This window comes from Sinocyclocheilus grahami, unplaced genomic scaffold (assembly GCF_001515645.1).
Source record: "Sinocyclocheilus grahami isolate Dianchi unplaced genomic scaffold, SAMN03320097.WGS_v1.1 scaffold389.1, whole genome shotgun sequence".
NCBI lineage: Eukaryota > Metazoa > Chordata > Actinopteri > Cypriniformes > Cyprinidae > Sinocyclocheilus > Sinocyclocheilus grahami.
In genome coordinates, this window is record NW_015505568.1 from 108965 (window position 1) to 126446 (window position 17482).

A 17482-nucleotide genomic window follows, 5' to 3' on the forward strand; every position below is an offset into this window, starting at 1 on the left:
TTGATCAGCGCCACAGCTCCCCCGACAACAATGTCCAGCAAAACATCCGAATAGTCGAAAACCGGTGAAATATCGGGTGGTGTGTACTTCCGAATGTCCAGCAATTCGTCTCTGGTGAAACTGATTGCAGGGATATAACTAAAGACAGGACAAACTAACAAAAACATAAAAACAACTGCAGAGCACGCCACGGAGGCAGCCATCAGCGTCGGCGCCATTGTGCATACACACTCTAATACAGTGATTCTCAAACTGGGGTACGTGAGGTGACGGAGGGGGTACGCAAACAAAATTCTGAGTTTTGCCATTCATTTAATTCTACCCCAACTTAAAGTAACATTAAAACCGAACATGTATTTCTGACAAGCAAAATGCTTCTTCTAATGTAAAAACAGGAAAATGGGAGTGCCGTAAACAGTCAAATACATGATATCCAATCAGCTTACCTCATCTTTTGCGGTCAAAACTGACTGCATCCACACAAGCAGCGTGCATGTGATAGGATGCCCGCTGAATATACTGCTTTAGAAAATCGTGCTGCTGTTCAATAAGTAGATCTTCACTTAATAGCATGCATAGCAAATATTGACACGCACTGTACATTGAGATCGATTTAACCTCTCTTCAGACACAGACTCACTCTGTGCGAGTTATTGTTTTCATGTTTAAAATACGAGCCAGAATGCAAATATCCCTGAATATCCAAACGATGGCAAATGTGACCATTTTTACAACAGTTCAACAAAAAAGTTAATATTAAGTGAACATTTTACATTTTAAATGTAGCCTACTTTTTAAACATAATATTGTCATGTTTGTTCTATTTTGCATGAAATAATAGTCCCAACGAAATCCGTATCATCTGGTGTGCGTCTCCAAGCAACATACAGCAGTGTTTCGTTAGTGAACGAATCTGTGGCTTTGAACAATTTGGAGAGTCAGTGATTAATAACCCATTCATAACTACAGCATCATGGTTCGTTACTGAATGAATGAATGAATGACGCGACGCCTGGCTCATTAAGACAGCGACTTGCAGCCACCTATTGACGGTTTTATTTTTAAATCTACAAGTATCACTTTGATTTGCCATCATTTATTGCTTTATTTATTATATTAATAATACACTTAATGGAATGTAAAGACATAAAACATGACATACAATTAATAAGGATAGAAAATATTTGCCTCTATAAAGGAAAAACATGCACATGTAAATCAATTTAAGGGGGCAAATATTCCTGTAATAGAAAAGTGTGACTGCGGTCTAAGTGGAAGAGAGGGGGTACGCAGAAGAATGTTAAATGCCCCAGGGGGTATGCTGCTGTAAAAAGTTTGAGAACCATTGCTCTAATAGACACAGTTCTGGAGTGTGTTGTTTAGTGGATGTGTTTCCATCATAGCAGGAATGCAAAGAAATTTAGAGACATTTTGTGCTCAATTTGTGCTTTTTGGTGATTTCATGTCACATAATCACATGCTGATTAGAATGTCTGTGCGTTTGCAATATGAAACAGCAATTGTGGCATATTTAACTTCTGTAATGCAATGTTTTTTGAGTAAAGTAAGTAGTAATATAGTATTAAAATCTGGCATAATTTGTTCTGCATTGTTTGAACTACACAGATGATCCTTCAAATCATGTGTCTTGTTGAGGAGAGGTGTACTTTCACTTTTATTTATGTTTTATGATTTCACTTAGTGGACACTGAAGCCGACGGATTTGCTTTGAAGAAGGGATGCGGTCCATAAACTAATTACATTATGAAAAACGTTTCTTGCCCTGGGACATTTAATACAAAATCAAATATGAATCGTTTTGATTTCATTTTGAAATCTGTGATTCAAGCAACTTTTTTAATTTTTAGTAATAATAATAATAGTATTATATATACATTTAGCATAAAACACATGTTCTGCATTTACAAAAGTTCTGGTCTTTTCTTTTTTAACAAATGGTCAGTGAAAGGAGGTATTTTTGCATTTTTTAAATTTTATTTTAACATGTCTAAATAGTTTAAAACCTGTATTTGTGTGATTATTATTATTATATATTTTAATTTTTTAGTAATTTTTTAGTAATTTTATTTTACTATTTTATTAACTATAATTAATCATTTGATATTGTTATTGGTTAAATAGTAATAATAATAATAATAATTTTTCAACAAAATAAAATGCGTCTAAATTAAGTTTAAAACCCATATCTGTGTGTGTGTGTTTAAATTATATTTAATTACTTCTTGTTGCTGTATTTTTTTAGTAATTTCTTGTAATATTTATTTATTTTATTTATTTATTTTATATATATTTAAAATATTATTTAAACAATACGAATATTAAACAAAGACATTACAAAAAATATATAAATGAACTGTTTTATATTTCTTACAATAATTTTGATGATAAGATCGAAAGGTCAACACTACAATTTTTATGTACAAATTGTTAAATGAGCACTTTAATATTGATTATGAGATCTTATATTAGTAGTTTATATAACATGTTTATTAGTTTTATCTATAAAAAAAAAAAACATTTGTTCCATTAATGCTTTAAAAAGTCCCAGGGAAACACACTGTGCTCTATTCTTGGAAATCGCAGTAGACTGGCCTTAATATAGCAGGCGTTTTACAGTATTCACTCCATAAATCAAATTTTATATGCTTCAGGAGCAAGTGTTGGGTTTAATTGTTCACAGGTAGCAGTAATTACTTCATGTGTTAACCAGTGAAGTGAACGGAGGCTGCAGCGGCAATATGTTATATTTATTTGCCTTTTTCTTTGCGTTCTAGCTGCATAATAGGTCAATCAGAACATGAAACATTTTCTGTGCCGTTGAGCGTACTTTGATATGGCCTTTTATGGTTGCTTGGAAACAACTCTGTATTACACAAAACGCTCCACAGGTTTACTCTTTGGCTTGTAGGAAAAAGCACATCAGTAAATGAAGTCTGTATGGTTCATGGGACGTGAGAAGAGTGTTTACACATCAGCCAACGACCAATCAGTGTGGCTTTTCACTGCGCCAACTCTTCCAGAAAGGTGCTAAAAACATGAAGATTACTCCAGAATACAAGGACGGCAGATAGCGACAGATCGCTGGTATTGTTGGCAAGACAATCTGAGACACAGATCTGAGATTCCTGAAGAAATAACATTGATATTACTGTGATGTTTTTGCCTTTTCTTTCTATGAAAAAAAAATGCCTCCTGGTAATATATTGCAGGAGAATATCAAGAGTTTCCAAAGAGAAGAACAGAGCTGCTCTGAGATCAGTTAAAGGAAAAGCCATTATTGGATGAGGTATAAAATATTTTGGCTAATATGATTACATTTTTAACTACCAATCAGCTCCATTTATTATACTAGAGTATTTAAATTAATTCGATTTCCTTCCAAATTTCATAAGTCACTCCATATTTTTGCATAATTTGCCATGTAATTTGCAAAAAAAATGCATGAAGATATTGATGTAATGATGAAGAAGCATGCATGAATGAGAAAATAATGTGCTCAATGTTGTAAAGAGTTACTAAAGGGATCCCTGTTTTTATGTTAAATAGTTTAGCAATTCCATCACTTGCTCAGCTATGGATGCTCTGCAGTGAATGGGTGCCGTCAGAATGAGAGTCCAAACAGCTGATAAAAACATCACAAGTAATCCACACCACTCCAGTCCATCAGTTAATGTCTTCTGAAGCCAAAAGCTGCCTGTTTGTAAGAAACAAATCCATCATTAAGACGTTTTAACTTCAAACTGTTGATTACGGCTAAAATACGAGTCCATAATCCAAAATAATAAGGCTTCCTCCAGTGAAAAAGTCCATCTCCTGTTGTTTTGGCTTGTAAACGGTGCTTGATCTGTGCAGATTTCTCTCATGATTCAGACGAGACGACTTTTTCACTGCATTTTCTTCTTAGTTTTTATTCTGTCATGTATGACTTTTGTACGTCTAATGTGGTATAATATGGTAAATGTGGTATGCTAATTATAAACAACAAATTTCTGTAAAAGTCACAAATTACTGCTTAAATCCTGGTGGGACTGTTTAGTGCAGATTCTGTCCGGGCCTGAAAATTACATTGAGTCATTGATCTTTTGAATCGTTTCCAGTAACTGAACAGAACAGAGTCAGTCTTGAGATATTTGACACATTACTGTTTAAATCCATTCTGTAGACTTCCAAAAAGTTGTGCGGATTACGTCTGGGCCTTGTAACGACATAAAAATGCCCCCGAACCACTGAATCAGTGATCATTTGAATAATTCTCACTAACTGAACAGTACAGAGTCAATCATATTTTTCAGGCTTAAGTTCAGTGTTCTTTCGCTCAACCACTGTCATGTTAAAAATGGCAATTCAACAGTTAAAGTTTAATATGTCATTTAATTATCTGATGCACTTTCTTTGTTCTTTAAGACTTTAAGTCTTGTAATTACAGTAATTCAATCATGATGTAAGATGCAACATTTTAGAGTTTTTAAAGTTCTATAAATAACCATGAAAATCCTTTGGAGCGTGTGCATTATAACCGTTTGATCTGGGAAAATTGAATTAAATGCTGCTTTTAGTGCTCCACCGCTAAATCCTCTTCGTTTCGCCTCAAACTCACATCTCTGGCCGTCTTTCAATGAAGTGTCTCGCCGTGTATCGCCGTATAGATGTGTTTAACAGGCTTGTATTTGTTTTAACAGGCCGGCCGTGATAGTGCAGACCCTAATCGCTCCCACTTTTTATTCCCTTCAAATGGCTTTCCCATCGTTTTTCCGAATGCTTGTGTGAATTTCTCCCTATTTCTGATCATTCAGCTCCATTTTTTTTAAGCTGGGAGTCTCGAGAGAGATTAGAATAACGCTCGTAATGATAAAAACGGCAGGAATTCGTCAGGGAGTTTCAGGCCGGCCTCAAAGGGTGGGCTACACCTCGGCCTGGAAAAAAGGCTCATTGTATCAGCACTTGAGCATTTCACTGCTCTTTTGGGTCCGTTTATTAGCCCGAACCTGACCCGGCCGTGATGAATGGGTCTGCAGTCCCGAGTAGAAAGGCGCTCTAGTCGATCCTCGGTAAGTGATATGATTCGCTCTCTCTGGACTGTTTTTGAACTTGAATATGATTTACATCTCATTTTTAGAGGTCTGCGTCAAGTTAATTGCACTTTTTTTTACCTTTTCTCAAAGCTTCTTTCTCAGTTTGCTCTGATTGCTCCCATAAAGGCCTTTTAAATGACTTCTCAACGCAAGCATTATCATTGTTGGGAAGCTACTCTGACACTGTAGCTTGATAAGCTACAAGCTACTCGTAAGTTAAAGTAGTTAAGCTACAGTCAAGCTACCCTTTTGAAAACGTAGCTAGCTACACTACAAGTTACTACCAAAAAGTAGCTAGCTACATTGAAACTACTTTATTACAAATAACTGAATAAGCGTTAGTGAGGAATGTTTTAAGTAAAATATTTGCTATTTTTCAACAATGCTATACAATCAAAAGACTGTTTTGTTACACAAAATATTCAAATATCTCAGACCGTCAAAAGTCAAAGTGCAAAATTGCAACAAACGTAGCATTGCAATAACAAAATGATATTTTTATTTAAGTAACTTAAATTAAGCACCCAGAAGCATTTTCTCAAAAATACTGTGACAGATGGCTGCGTTATAGCAAGAAATTTTTCTGAATTCTGACTAACCGCTTATACAGTATATGTTTACTTCAAATTTCTTTAGAGAGAAATACATGTAATGTCTGTTTTACATATGCATCAACTCCACATATGCATCATATGGAGCTTTTCCACTGCATGGTACGGCACGGTACGGCTTGGTACCGTTCACTTTTGAGAGGTTTTCCACTGGGTATAGTACTTGGTACCTGGTACTTTTTTTAGTACCACCTCGGTTGAGGTTCCAAGTGAACCGTACCGTTACCAAAACGTGACGTGTAAACTCTGCTGATCACGGATTGGCCGGAGAGAATCGTCACTACCTGCGTCACTGAACTTGCGACACAAACACAACAGAACCGCTAGATTTAAATCAGCACAGCCAGCGAAGGATCGAACGCAACTGTTTTGAACGAGCAGAGGAGCGGATCCAGCGAGAGCTTGATGGGGTGACGCAGAATGAAAAAGTTTTTCAGGAGTCGCGGCAGTAGGTGGCACAACTATAACGGCATGTGAATAATCCCATCCACTCTAAAGCGGTACTAAACTGCAGTGGAAACGCAAACTGAGCCGTGCCGTGCCGAGCCGAGCCGAGCCATACCACGCAGTGGAAAAGTGCCAATAGTTTTAAATGTGATTGTTGGTACATTTGACCAGTTTTTACCATACTTTCAAAACAAAAATTTAAATAGGAAAAATATGCAATATGAAAATAATGTGTTTTACTGAGAAAAAAACAAGATTTGGTTTTTAAAAATCCTTTTTCCAAAAGGTACATCTGGAAGAAGGGGGGTCGTCTTATAATCAGGGTCGTCTTATATTCGGGCCAATACGGTAATAGAACTCATGACGTCCCAGGAAATCCCTAATATGGACACAGGCAAATATTGCTGTGACTGAACTACTTTACTACTGACACTGCGTGTTGTACAGCACCAATAGATGGCGGTTATGCTCTGTTTTAGTATGTGATCTTGTAAGAAGACGCTGCGCTGCTTCAGTCCATTGCAGGTTCACAAAATAGAATATTGTTGCGCTACACCGCTATTTGCTGGAAAAAGTAGTTAGCTACGGGAAAAGCTACATTGTGTTAAAAGTAGCTGAGCTATTGTCAAGCTGCTGAAAAATGTAGTTACGTTAGTAGCATCGCTACTCCCCAATACTGAGCATTATAGGCTACTTTGACCTCCTCATGAAAAGTGTGAAAGATACAATCATGACAAAAGTGTTTTTATGAGATTTACACACAGTAAATGGTGAAAATATGTACAATAAGTAAGATTTTTTTGAACATTTTTCAAAGAAGTCTCTTCTGCTCACAAGGCTGCATTCATTTGATTAATAATACAGTAAAAACAGCAATATTGTGAAATATTATTGCAATTCAAAATAACTGTTTTATGTTTGAATGTATTGTAAAGTGTAATTTATTTCTGTGATGTAAAGCTGAATTTTCAGCATCATTACTCCAATCTTCAGTGTCACATGATCCTTCAGAAATCATTCTGATATGCTGCATTGCTGCTCAAAAAAAGAAAGAAAGAAAGAAAAGAAAAGAAAACAAATTGTTATTTTCAATGTTGAAAACTATGGAAGCCTGTTTCCACCATGAAATAAAAACATTTAAATAGTTGCCACTTATAGAGACAATTCTGACTTTTTTCTCACAGTTCTGAAAAAAAAATATTGTAAGATATAAACTCAGAATTTACAATATATCATATCAGAATTTTGACTGTCTTTCTTGCAATTCTGAGTTTACATCTCGTAATCCCATTTTTTTGGCATGAAATAAAAAAAGTAAAAGCGTAATTGTGAATTTATTTAGCATTTCTGACTTTTTTCTTGTAATTGAGAGTATATAGCTTGAAATTCTGAAATTGTCACAATTCTGACATTTTTCTCAGAATTATGAGAAACTGAAACCTTTTTTTATTTTTTTATCCTGTGGCAGGATAAAACAGTTATGCTGCTTCATATTTTTGTGAAAATTGTGATTATTTTAAAAAGATTCTTTGATTAATAGAACGTTTGAGTCAAAAAGAACATCATTTATTTGAAAGAGAAACTTTTTGTAACATTATAAATGTCTTTGCTGTTTCTTTTAATCAATTTAATGCATCCTTGCTGAATACAACTATTAATTTCTTGGGGGAAAAAATCGTACTGACCACAAACTTACTGAAACATTTGCCTGATTTGGTCGCATGCCAGATCTCCATTTCAGTACTTGAGACTATTTATGCATAAAAATAGTACATTATCATTTTAAATAATTTGTGCATAACCTAATTAATATTAATGAGAAAAGCCTTTGCATTAACTTACTGTGTGTGCAAATGATAGACATTGTCATGCTCATCAAATAAAAAATGCATGCCATTCGAATTATCCCACAATTGACTGTGCTTTGAAAGGTCAGTAACAAAAAATTGAAATGATTGAACTCTGTTAAAGTTGAAATGATTGAACTCAGTGATTGATGGGTTAATGCTTCGCACCATCAACATGAGTCATGTGAAAATAACTCATGTATCTGGATTCATGCAGTCGGTGGTTTACAGAAATTTGTTCTGTTTATGCTCAATGCTCAAAGCTTGTCAAGGCGTCTCAGCAGGGTGATGCCGCTCAAATGCTCACTGAAACATCATCATTCATGGCTGCAGTGAAGAGATTTAGACCCAGGGAATGAATTAGAGAAATTAGAACGTTCCTCACACATCGGTTCCCAAGAGCACGAGAATAAAAAAATGGTCAGATTTTGTTTTCTGGCAGTAGAAATGGAAAACAAAAGGTTCTAATTAATCAAAGTGATGCCGGCAGATGTGAAAGGTTGTGAATTACTAATTGAAACCAAAACGTTCAGTCCTGTCGCCCCTCTGTCCACATTTGTCAGCGGTTTTCATCTGTGGAGGGGAAAGGTTTCCTGTAAAAGCTCTGCTAAAATACTGGCCTCAGGGTCTGTGTGTGTGTGTGTGTGTGTGTGTGTGTGCCTTTAAGTTTTTATTTCTGCTCTCAGTGCTATTATTTGAGGCTTAAGCTGTTCAATTTTATTAGCAGCATTTTGACTGACCAAACCTGTTCAGAGATGGACTGTAAAAAACCACATACTAGTTACTCCTACAAGCTGACTGAATAAACATTTCACAGATATGCACATTTAAAATTTACATTCATTGGCTATTCTGGGAATAGCATGCTACCTTTTAAAAAAAAAAAATAATAATAAATTCTGTAGTATGTATATTTGTCATTTTTTGCATGCATGCATGCATTGCCGAAATGTGCAACAGAGACCATTGTATCCCATAATGCAGTGCCTTCTTGAGTTTTCATTTCCATGTGATGAAATGAACTGAAAATCATATTGGCCATTATTTGAAACATTTAAAAAAAAAAAAAGCCATTATTTAAAGTTGCAGTAAGCGATTTCCGAGAAACACTGTTGATATTTGAAATCACAAAAACAAACACGCCCCTACCCAAAAGGATCTCGATAGACCCGCCCCCAAAGTCATGAACATGCTATGCAACACTGGCAACTCCCTCATCATGAGTGAACACGCCCCTTACTGCTGTTTTGGTGCTCAGTCTAATCCACTTTCAAAAGCGTTTCTTTAATTGGATTGCAAACAATAAAGCAGTTTTACAGAAGATTTAAAATGCACAATAAATGTTTTTCTGGAATTAAAACTGGACCAGGGTTATTTTAATAGATACTATTAGAGTTTTGTTCAATTAACTTAAAGCACTCCTTTTGATGTGTCCTTTTTAGGCAATGTTTGAAAAATGCAGTTTTTTTAATTAAATCTAAAAATATTCTAAATATTTAATGCATTGAATGAATTTTGACACATGTATTTTTATTTTTTATACCATTACTAATTAGCTTAATTTGTAGTTAAGTATTTAAATAATTAACTCTACTAGGCTGTTGGTGTCTGGGCTCATTTATGTATTTATTTATTTTTAAATGACATGAGACTTTGTGACTTCCTGCACTTGCTATACTTAATAGTCAATTTATAATATAATATAATATATCATACTAGTGTTTGAAATATTATAATTTCACATACTTTACTAAATAGAGGAGTATGCAATAAACCGTAGCAAAATGCCATTTAGAGTATTGCCGTTTTCCATTTAATTTTTCATTGCTTTCATGAACAAATCATTTTATCTTGACATGTTTTTCCTGTAAAGTTTATTTCTTGAGGTTTGGTTGCATATATAAGTGACACCTTTCAGATAAATGTGATATAAGCTGTTTTCTTATAACCTTGGATACATACGCTCCCTTCAGCTCCCCGCGGCTCTTTCTGCTGCTTTCCCAGGGTGCCGCGGGTCTGTTGACACAGATGCGTCCTGGCGTCTGAAGTCAGTGGGGTGCTTTCATTCTCCTCTTACAGTTCAAACACTGCTGAACATGATTCTGATCTGGGGTCAGGCAAAGAAAAGCAACGCTCACCTGGGTTTGGGCTGTTTCTCTGGTTCTTAACGACTGGTACTTTTCTCACCGAGCAGAACCAGACATTCAAACGCTCTTAAACAGAGCTGTGAATCTTGTATATGCTGCAAGTCAAACTTGTATGTATATTTTAGTATACTGTACGTTCACAGGTATGTTTGTGTACTGTATGTGTGTGTATTTGGGCTCAGATTTGTGGGTAAACTGAAGGAAATCCTAAAGCTACTGTTCCTGAGAGTAGCTTAAATGTTTCCTTACCGGAAGTGTCAAAAGTTTAAAATGTCCACGTTTTTCAGACTTTTTTTCTGAGTGAAAATTTTGAGTGAAGCCAATCAGAATGTATTTCATTTTTAATATACATATCCTCTACTGTTCAAAAGTTTGGGGTCAGTAATTTTTTTTTAAGGAAATAAATGAACTTTACTTAAACTTTTATTCATCAAGGTTGCATGTTTTCTTCTTTCTTTATGTTCTGCAGTGCGTTTTAATGGAACTAAAGACGTGCCCACCTGCATGGATAAAAATCATGGCTGTGCCCACATTTGCAGAGAGACGCCCAAAGGAAGCATCGCCTGTGAGTGCAGACCTGGATTTCAGCTCACCAAGAACAGCCGTGACTGTAAATGTGAGTCAAATCAAAGTTTATCAGCAAGATAAATTACATACACACTCTCCATGGGAATAATAGAAGCATTTGAGGGATGCTTTTCTATGGTGCTTTTTGATGGATGGATGGATGGGTAGAAAGAATAATGGATGGATGGGCATATTGATGGATGATTGGATTGGCAGAACGATGGATGGATGGAATGATGGATGGACGAACGGATGGATGGATGGATGGATCAATGGATGGATGGATGGATCAACGGATGGGCAGAATGATGGATGGATGGATGGATGATTGGACTGGCAGAACGATGGATGGATGATTGGATTGGCAGAACGATGGATGGATGGATGGACGAATGGATGAATGGATCAATGGATGGGCAGAATGATGGATGGATGGATGAACAAGATAGCTAGATAGACAGATGGATGGATGGATGGATGGATGGCTAGATGAATTAATGAATGGATGGATGGATGGAAAGAACGATGGATAGATAGATGCATACATGGATGGATGGACAGGATGGATGGATGAATGAATGGATGGACAGAACAATGGATGGCTGGATGGATGGATGGGTAGAAAGAATAATGGATGGATGGGCATATTGATGGATGATTGGATTGACAGAACAATGGATGGATGGAATGATGGACGAATGGACGAATGGATGAATGGATCAATGGATGGGCAGAATGATGGATGGATGGATGAACAAGATAGATAGATAGATAGATAGATAGATAGATAGATAGATAGATAGATAGATAGATAGATAGATAGATAGATAGATAGATAGATAGACAGATGGATGGATGGATGGCTAGATTAATTAATGAATGGATGGATGGATGGAAAGAACGATGGATCGATAGATGCATACATGGATGGATGGACAGGATGGATGAATGAATGAATGGATGGACAGAACAATGGATGGCTGGATGGATGGAAATATTATAGGAAACATGAAATCATAAAATATGAATAATTAGAAATAAATGTGATGAATAAATATAATAAATATTAATAAATATAGAATTTATCTGCAAAGAATGTCAGGTATAGTTCCCACACACTCAAAGTAATATATTTCAATACAAGTAAAAAGATTTTTTTTTTAAATGTAAAAAAACGATAAAAGATTTGTCCTGATTATAAAGCTGTAATATATTAACTATACTACATGTACAATATTAAGTATTTACATTAACAGTATTCAAAATTATAATAATCAAGGTTGCCAGTTTAATCTGTTTAATTACATTGATTAATTATGAAACAAAATAGATAGATAGATAGATAGATAGATAGATAGATAGATAGATAGATAGATAGATAGATAGATGGATGGATGGCTAGATTAATTAATGAATGGATGGAAAGAACGATGGATGGATAGATGCATACATGGATGGATGGACAGGATGGATGGATGGATGGATGGATGAATGGATGGACAGAACAATGGATGGCTGGATGGATGGTCAAAATGATGGATAGATAAATGGATGGATGAATGAATGATTGGATTGACAGAATGATGGATGGAGGGATGGATCAACTGATGGACAGAATGATGGATGGATAGATATATGGATTGATGGATAGAACAATGGATGGATGGATAGATAGATGAATGAATGGATGGATGAATTGATGGATGGATGGATGGATGGATGGTTAGAAAGAATGATGGATGGATGGATGGGCAGATTGATGGATGATTGGATTGGCAGAACGATGGATGGATGGAATGATGGATGGACGAACGGATGGATGGATGGATGAATCAATGGATGGGCAGAATGATGGATGGATGATTGGATTGGATTGGCAGAACGATGGATGGATGGATGGATGGATGGATTTGCAGAACGATGGATGGATGGATCAATCGATCGATCGATGGAATGATGGATGGATGGACGAATGGATGGATGGATCAACGGATGGGCAGAATGATGGATGGATGGATGAACAAAATGATGGATAGATAGATAGATAGATAGATATGAATGGATGGCTAGATGAATTAATGAATGGATGGATGGATGGAAAGAACAATGGATGGATAGATGCGTACATGGGTGGATGGATGAATGAATGGATGGACAGAACAATGGATGGATGGATGGATGGACAGAATGATGGATAGATAAATGGATGGATGAATGAATGATTGGATTGACAGAAATCAATGAATGGATGGATAGACAAAATGATGGATGGATAGGCAGAACGATGCATGAATGGATGATGGATGGATGGACAAAATGATGGATTGATAAATGGAATGATAGTTGGATGGCTGGACAGAAGGATGCATGAATAGATGGATGGACAGAATGATGGATGGATAAATGATGGTTGGAAACGGTTAGTGATCTCTAATCCTGCTGTTGTTCTGGTTTAGTGACGTGTAACTATGGTAACGGCGGCTGTCAGCACATCTGTGAGGAGATGGACCACGGGCCCAGATGTTCATGTCACATGAAGTTTGCGCTTCACTCTGATGGGAAGACCTGTGTAGGTGAGTTCTCTCTACACCACACCACTCCACCTGGCCAGCTGCTGCAACTGCAGTCAAGACATCTAACAGTCTTTACTAGTTTTATCCAAAGGAAATTGTAAAAACTAGATGACTAGATAGGTCAGTAGATGATAAAAAATAAGGGTGATCGGTGACGTCAACCAAAAAGAAAATAGTTTTAGATATAATTAAGTTTTGATGGAAGATTATGAAGATCATATACAAATAATGTGCACTAATGAGTTGTTAAAGGATTCATTTAGTACACAGGGCTGATTCTGATTTCACATTGACGTCCTAGTGAACTCCAGACATTGTTAAAGCAAAAGCGCTGGGTTTAAGAGACTTCTGATGGAAACTCTGAACGTAATGTTCTGTAAAGTCCAGAGTTTGGCTTGATTTTATGAGGTGGAACCAAATCTCAGAGTTTCACTCGACGTTCAGAGCGTACTGTGAGAAATGAGTGTTCTGTGCATCTCTAGTGTTTTACAGTGAGCACATTGTCCTTTAGTTACGCGTCATTTACATACATATGTTAGTGTTTCCATTAGTCTAGTCACGGAGGAGGATTTACAGGCATCGTGGGAGCCCTAAACTGAAAGTTGAACGCAAAAAGACACTTACGCATGAGATATGAACTTGATGCATTTGACCATATATCAAACTTAGGAAATCAAGTTCACTGAATGTGAAGAGTTATGTGCTTTCCTGCTCTAGTCGACTTTATTTTTCTGTTTAACCTTGCTTGCTTGATTCGCTGAACACATTTCCCTTCAACTTTACACCTTATTAAAAAGCACTGATTGGTCATAATGCTGTTTAAAGCTGCAGTGTGTAATTTATGAGCCATTAGCGTCATTTGTGAAAATAAGGATTGTTTCTTTATAGTGATTTCTGCATATTAAGCATTATTTTTGTGTTTTAACATCCCAAAAATGACACACAGCAGCTTTACGACCTGAATAATAAGTGTGTATGTGTGTGCCAATCACAACTGTTCTGTGCACCTCTTTAGCCAATCACAGCTTTGCTTTGCATTACTGCAACCAATCACAGCAGGCCTCTGTATTACTGAGCCGTGATTTATGAACGACTAGCAAAACAGCAGACTTGCATCTGTTTAAGTCTGAATTACATGTGCTGCTAAATTTTAATTTCTAAGAAAAAAAAGATTATATGATGATTCATTATGTATTTTTTATATTCAGAGTACTACTACTACTAATAATAATAAATTATTTTTAAATAATACATTCTTAATATATTGTTTATAAATGTATACGATTTAAAAAATATTTAAAAATCTAGTATCATTTTTATTAAATTTTTTCAAATGTATAAATATTTTGTTTTTCGCTCTCTCCCTCTCTTTTTTTTGGGGGTGGGGTGGGGTGGGGGGGAGTTATAATATGATCTGGATATTTGTTGTGAGATTCACCAAATGTTTTTTTTAAACACAAAAAATTAATATTTCATACTTTGTGTTACAAACTTATAGAATTGTACAGTAAGAAAGTTATTTCCTTTAACCAGGAAATTAACGTTCTTAGAATTGACAAGACGGTTGACCCTGAGTGGTCAGCTAAATATCTACAGTGGATCTAAAATATTAATAATTAATCATAATTAGTTATGGTTAATTATTCATATTTCCCCATGAGCTAATCCGCTACAGATAGATAGATGAATGAATGGATGGATGGATGGATGGATGGATGGATGGATGGTTAGAAAGAATGATGGATGGATGGATGGGCAGATTGATGGATGATTGGATTGGCAGAACGATGGATGATGGAATGATGGATGGACGAACGGATGGATGGATGGATCAATGGATGGGCAGAATGATGGATGGATGGATGATTGGATTGGATTGGATTGGCAGAACGATGGATGGATGGATGGATGGATGGATGGATTTGCAGAACGATGGATGGATGGATGGATCGATCGATCGATGGAATGATGGATGGATGGACGAATGGATGGATGGATCAACGGATGGGCAGAATGATGGATGGATGGATGAACAAAATGATGGATAGATAGATAGATAGATATGAATGGATGGCTAGATGAATTAATGAATGGATGGATGGATGGAAAGAACAATGGATGGATAGATGCGTACATGGATGGATGGATGAATGAATGGATGGACAGAACAATGGATGGATGGATGGACAGAATGATGGATAGATAAATGGATGGATGAATGAATGATTGGATTGACAGAACGATGGATGGATGGAATGATGGATGGACGAACGGATGGATGGATGGATGGATCAACGGATGGATGGATGGATCAACGAATGGACAGAATAATGGATGGATAGATATATGGATTGATGGATAGAACAATGGATGGATGGATAGATAGATGAATGAATGGATGGATGGATGGACAGAATGATGGATGGAAATGGTTAGTGATCTCTAATCTCTCATTCTGTTGTTCCGGTTTAGTGACGTGTAACTATGGTAATGGCGGCTGTCAGCACATCTGTGAGGAGATGGACCACGGGCCCAGATGTTCATGTCACATGAAGTTTGCGCTTCACTCTGATGGGAAGACCTGTGTAGGTGAGTTCTCTCTACACCACACCACTCCACCTGGCCAGCTGCTGCAACTGCAGTCAAGACATCTAACAGTCTTTACTAGTTTTATCCAAAGGAAATTGGAAAAACTAGATGACTAGATAGGTCAGTAGATGATAAAAAATAAGGGTGATCGGTGACGTCAACCAAAAAGAAAATAGTTTTAGATATAATTAAGTTTTGATGGAAGATCATATACAAATAATGTGCACTAATGAGTTGTTAAAGGATTCATTTAGTACACAGGGCTGATTCTGATTTCACATTGACGTCCTAGTGAACTCCAGACATTGTTAAAGCAAAAGCGCTGGGTTTAAGAGACTTCTGATGGAAACTCTGAACGTAATGTTCTGTAAAGTGCAGAGTTTGGCTTGATTTTATGAGGTGGAACCAAATATCAGAGTTTCACTCGACGTTCAGAGCGTACTGTGAGAAATGAGTGTTCTGTGCATCTCTAGTGTTTTACAGTGAGCACATTGTCCTTTAGTTAAGCGTCATTTACATACATATGTTAGTGTTTCCATTAGTCTAGTCACGGAGGAGGATTTACAGGCATCGTGGGAGCTCTAAACTGAAAGTTGAACGCAAAAAGACACTTACGCATGAGATATGAACTTGATGCATTTGACCATATATCAAACTTAGGAAATCAAGTTCACTGAATGTGAAGAGTTATGTGCTTTCCTGCTCTAGTCAACTTTATTTTTCTGTTTAACCTTGCTTGCTTGATTCGCTGAACACATTTCCCTTCAACTTTACACCTTATTAAAAAACACTGATTGGTCATAATGCTGTTTAAAGCTGCAGTGTGTAATTTATGAGCCATTAGCGTCATTTGTGAAAATAAGGATTGTTTCTTTATAGTGGTTTCTGCATATTAAGCATTATTTTTGTGTTTTAACATCCCAAAAATGACACACAGCAGCTTTACGACCTGAATAATAAGTGTGTATGTGTGTGCCAATCACAACTGTTCTGTGCACCTCTTTAGCCAATCACAGCTTTGCTTTGCATTACTGCAACCAATCACAGCAGGCCTCTGTATTACTGAGCCGTGATTTATGAACGACTAGCAAAACAGCAGACTTGCATCTGTTTAAGTCTGAATTACATGTGCTGCTAAATTTTAATTTCTAAGAAAAAAAAGATTATATGATGATTCATTATGTATTTTTTATATTCAGAGTACTACTACTACTAATAATAATAAATTATTTTTAAATAATACATTCTTAATATATTGTTTATAAATGTATACGATTTAAAAAATATTTAAAAATCTAGTATCATTTTTATTAAATTTTTTCAAATGTATAAATATTTTGTTTTTCGCTCTCTCCCTCTCTTTTTTTTGGGGGTGGGGTGGGGTGGGGGGGAGTTATAATATGATCTGGATATTTGTTGTGAGATTCACCAAATGTTTTTTTAAACACAAAAAATGAATATTTCATACTTTGACGTTTATTCACACTGAACTTGAATGCCAATATCACCGTTAGTGAGCGACAGAAACTGATGCTCATAAGAAAAAGACACTTTTTATCTGTGTGTGTGTGTGTGTGTGTGTGTGTGTGTGTGTGTGTGTGTGTTTTT

The 17482-nt window shown here is 36.1% G+C and overlaps 1 protein-coding gene across 1 annotated transcript in view; it reads left to right on the top strand.

Annotated features, from left to right (window-relative positions):
* The first annotated feature begins 6511 nt into the window (after positions 1-6511).
* LOC107550130 (signal peptide, CUB and EGF-like domain-containing protein 3) overlaps positions 6512-17482 on the top strand; it is a 51325-nt gene continuing 40354 nt past the window's right edge. Inside the window, exons 1-3 of the mRNA XM_016231358.1 lie at positions 6512-6545; positions 10615-10761; positions 15758-15874. Of these exons, the coding sequence (XP_016086844.1) occupies positions 6512-6545; positions 10615-10761; positions 15758-15874 (298 nt within the window). The remainder of the gene's footprint in view (positions 6546-10614; positions 10762-15757; positions 15875-17482) is intronic.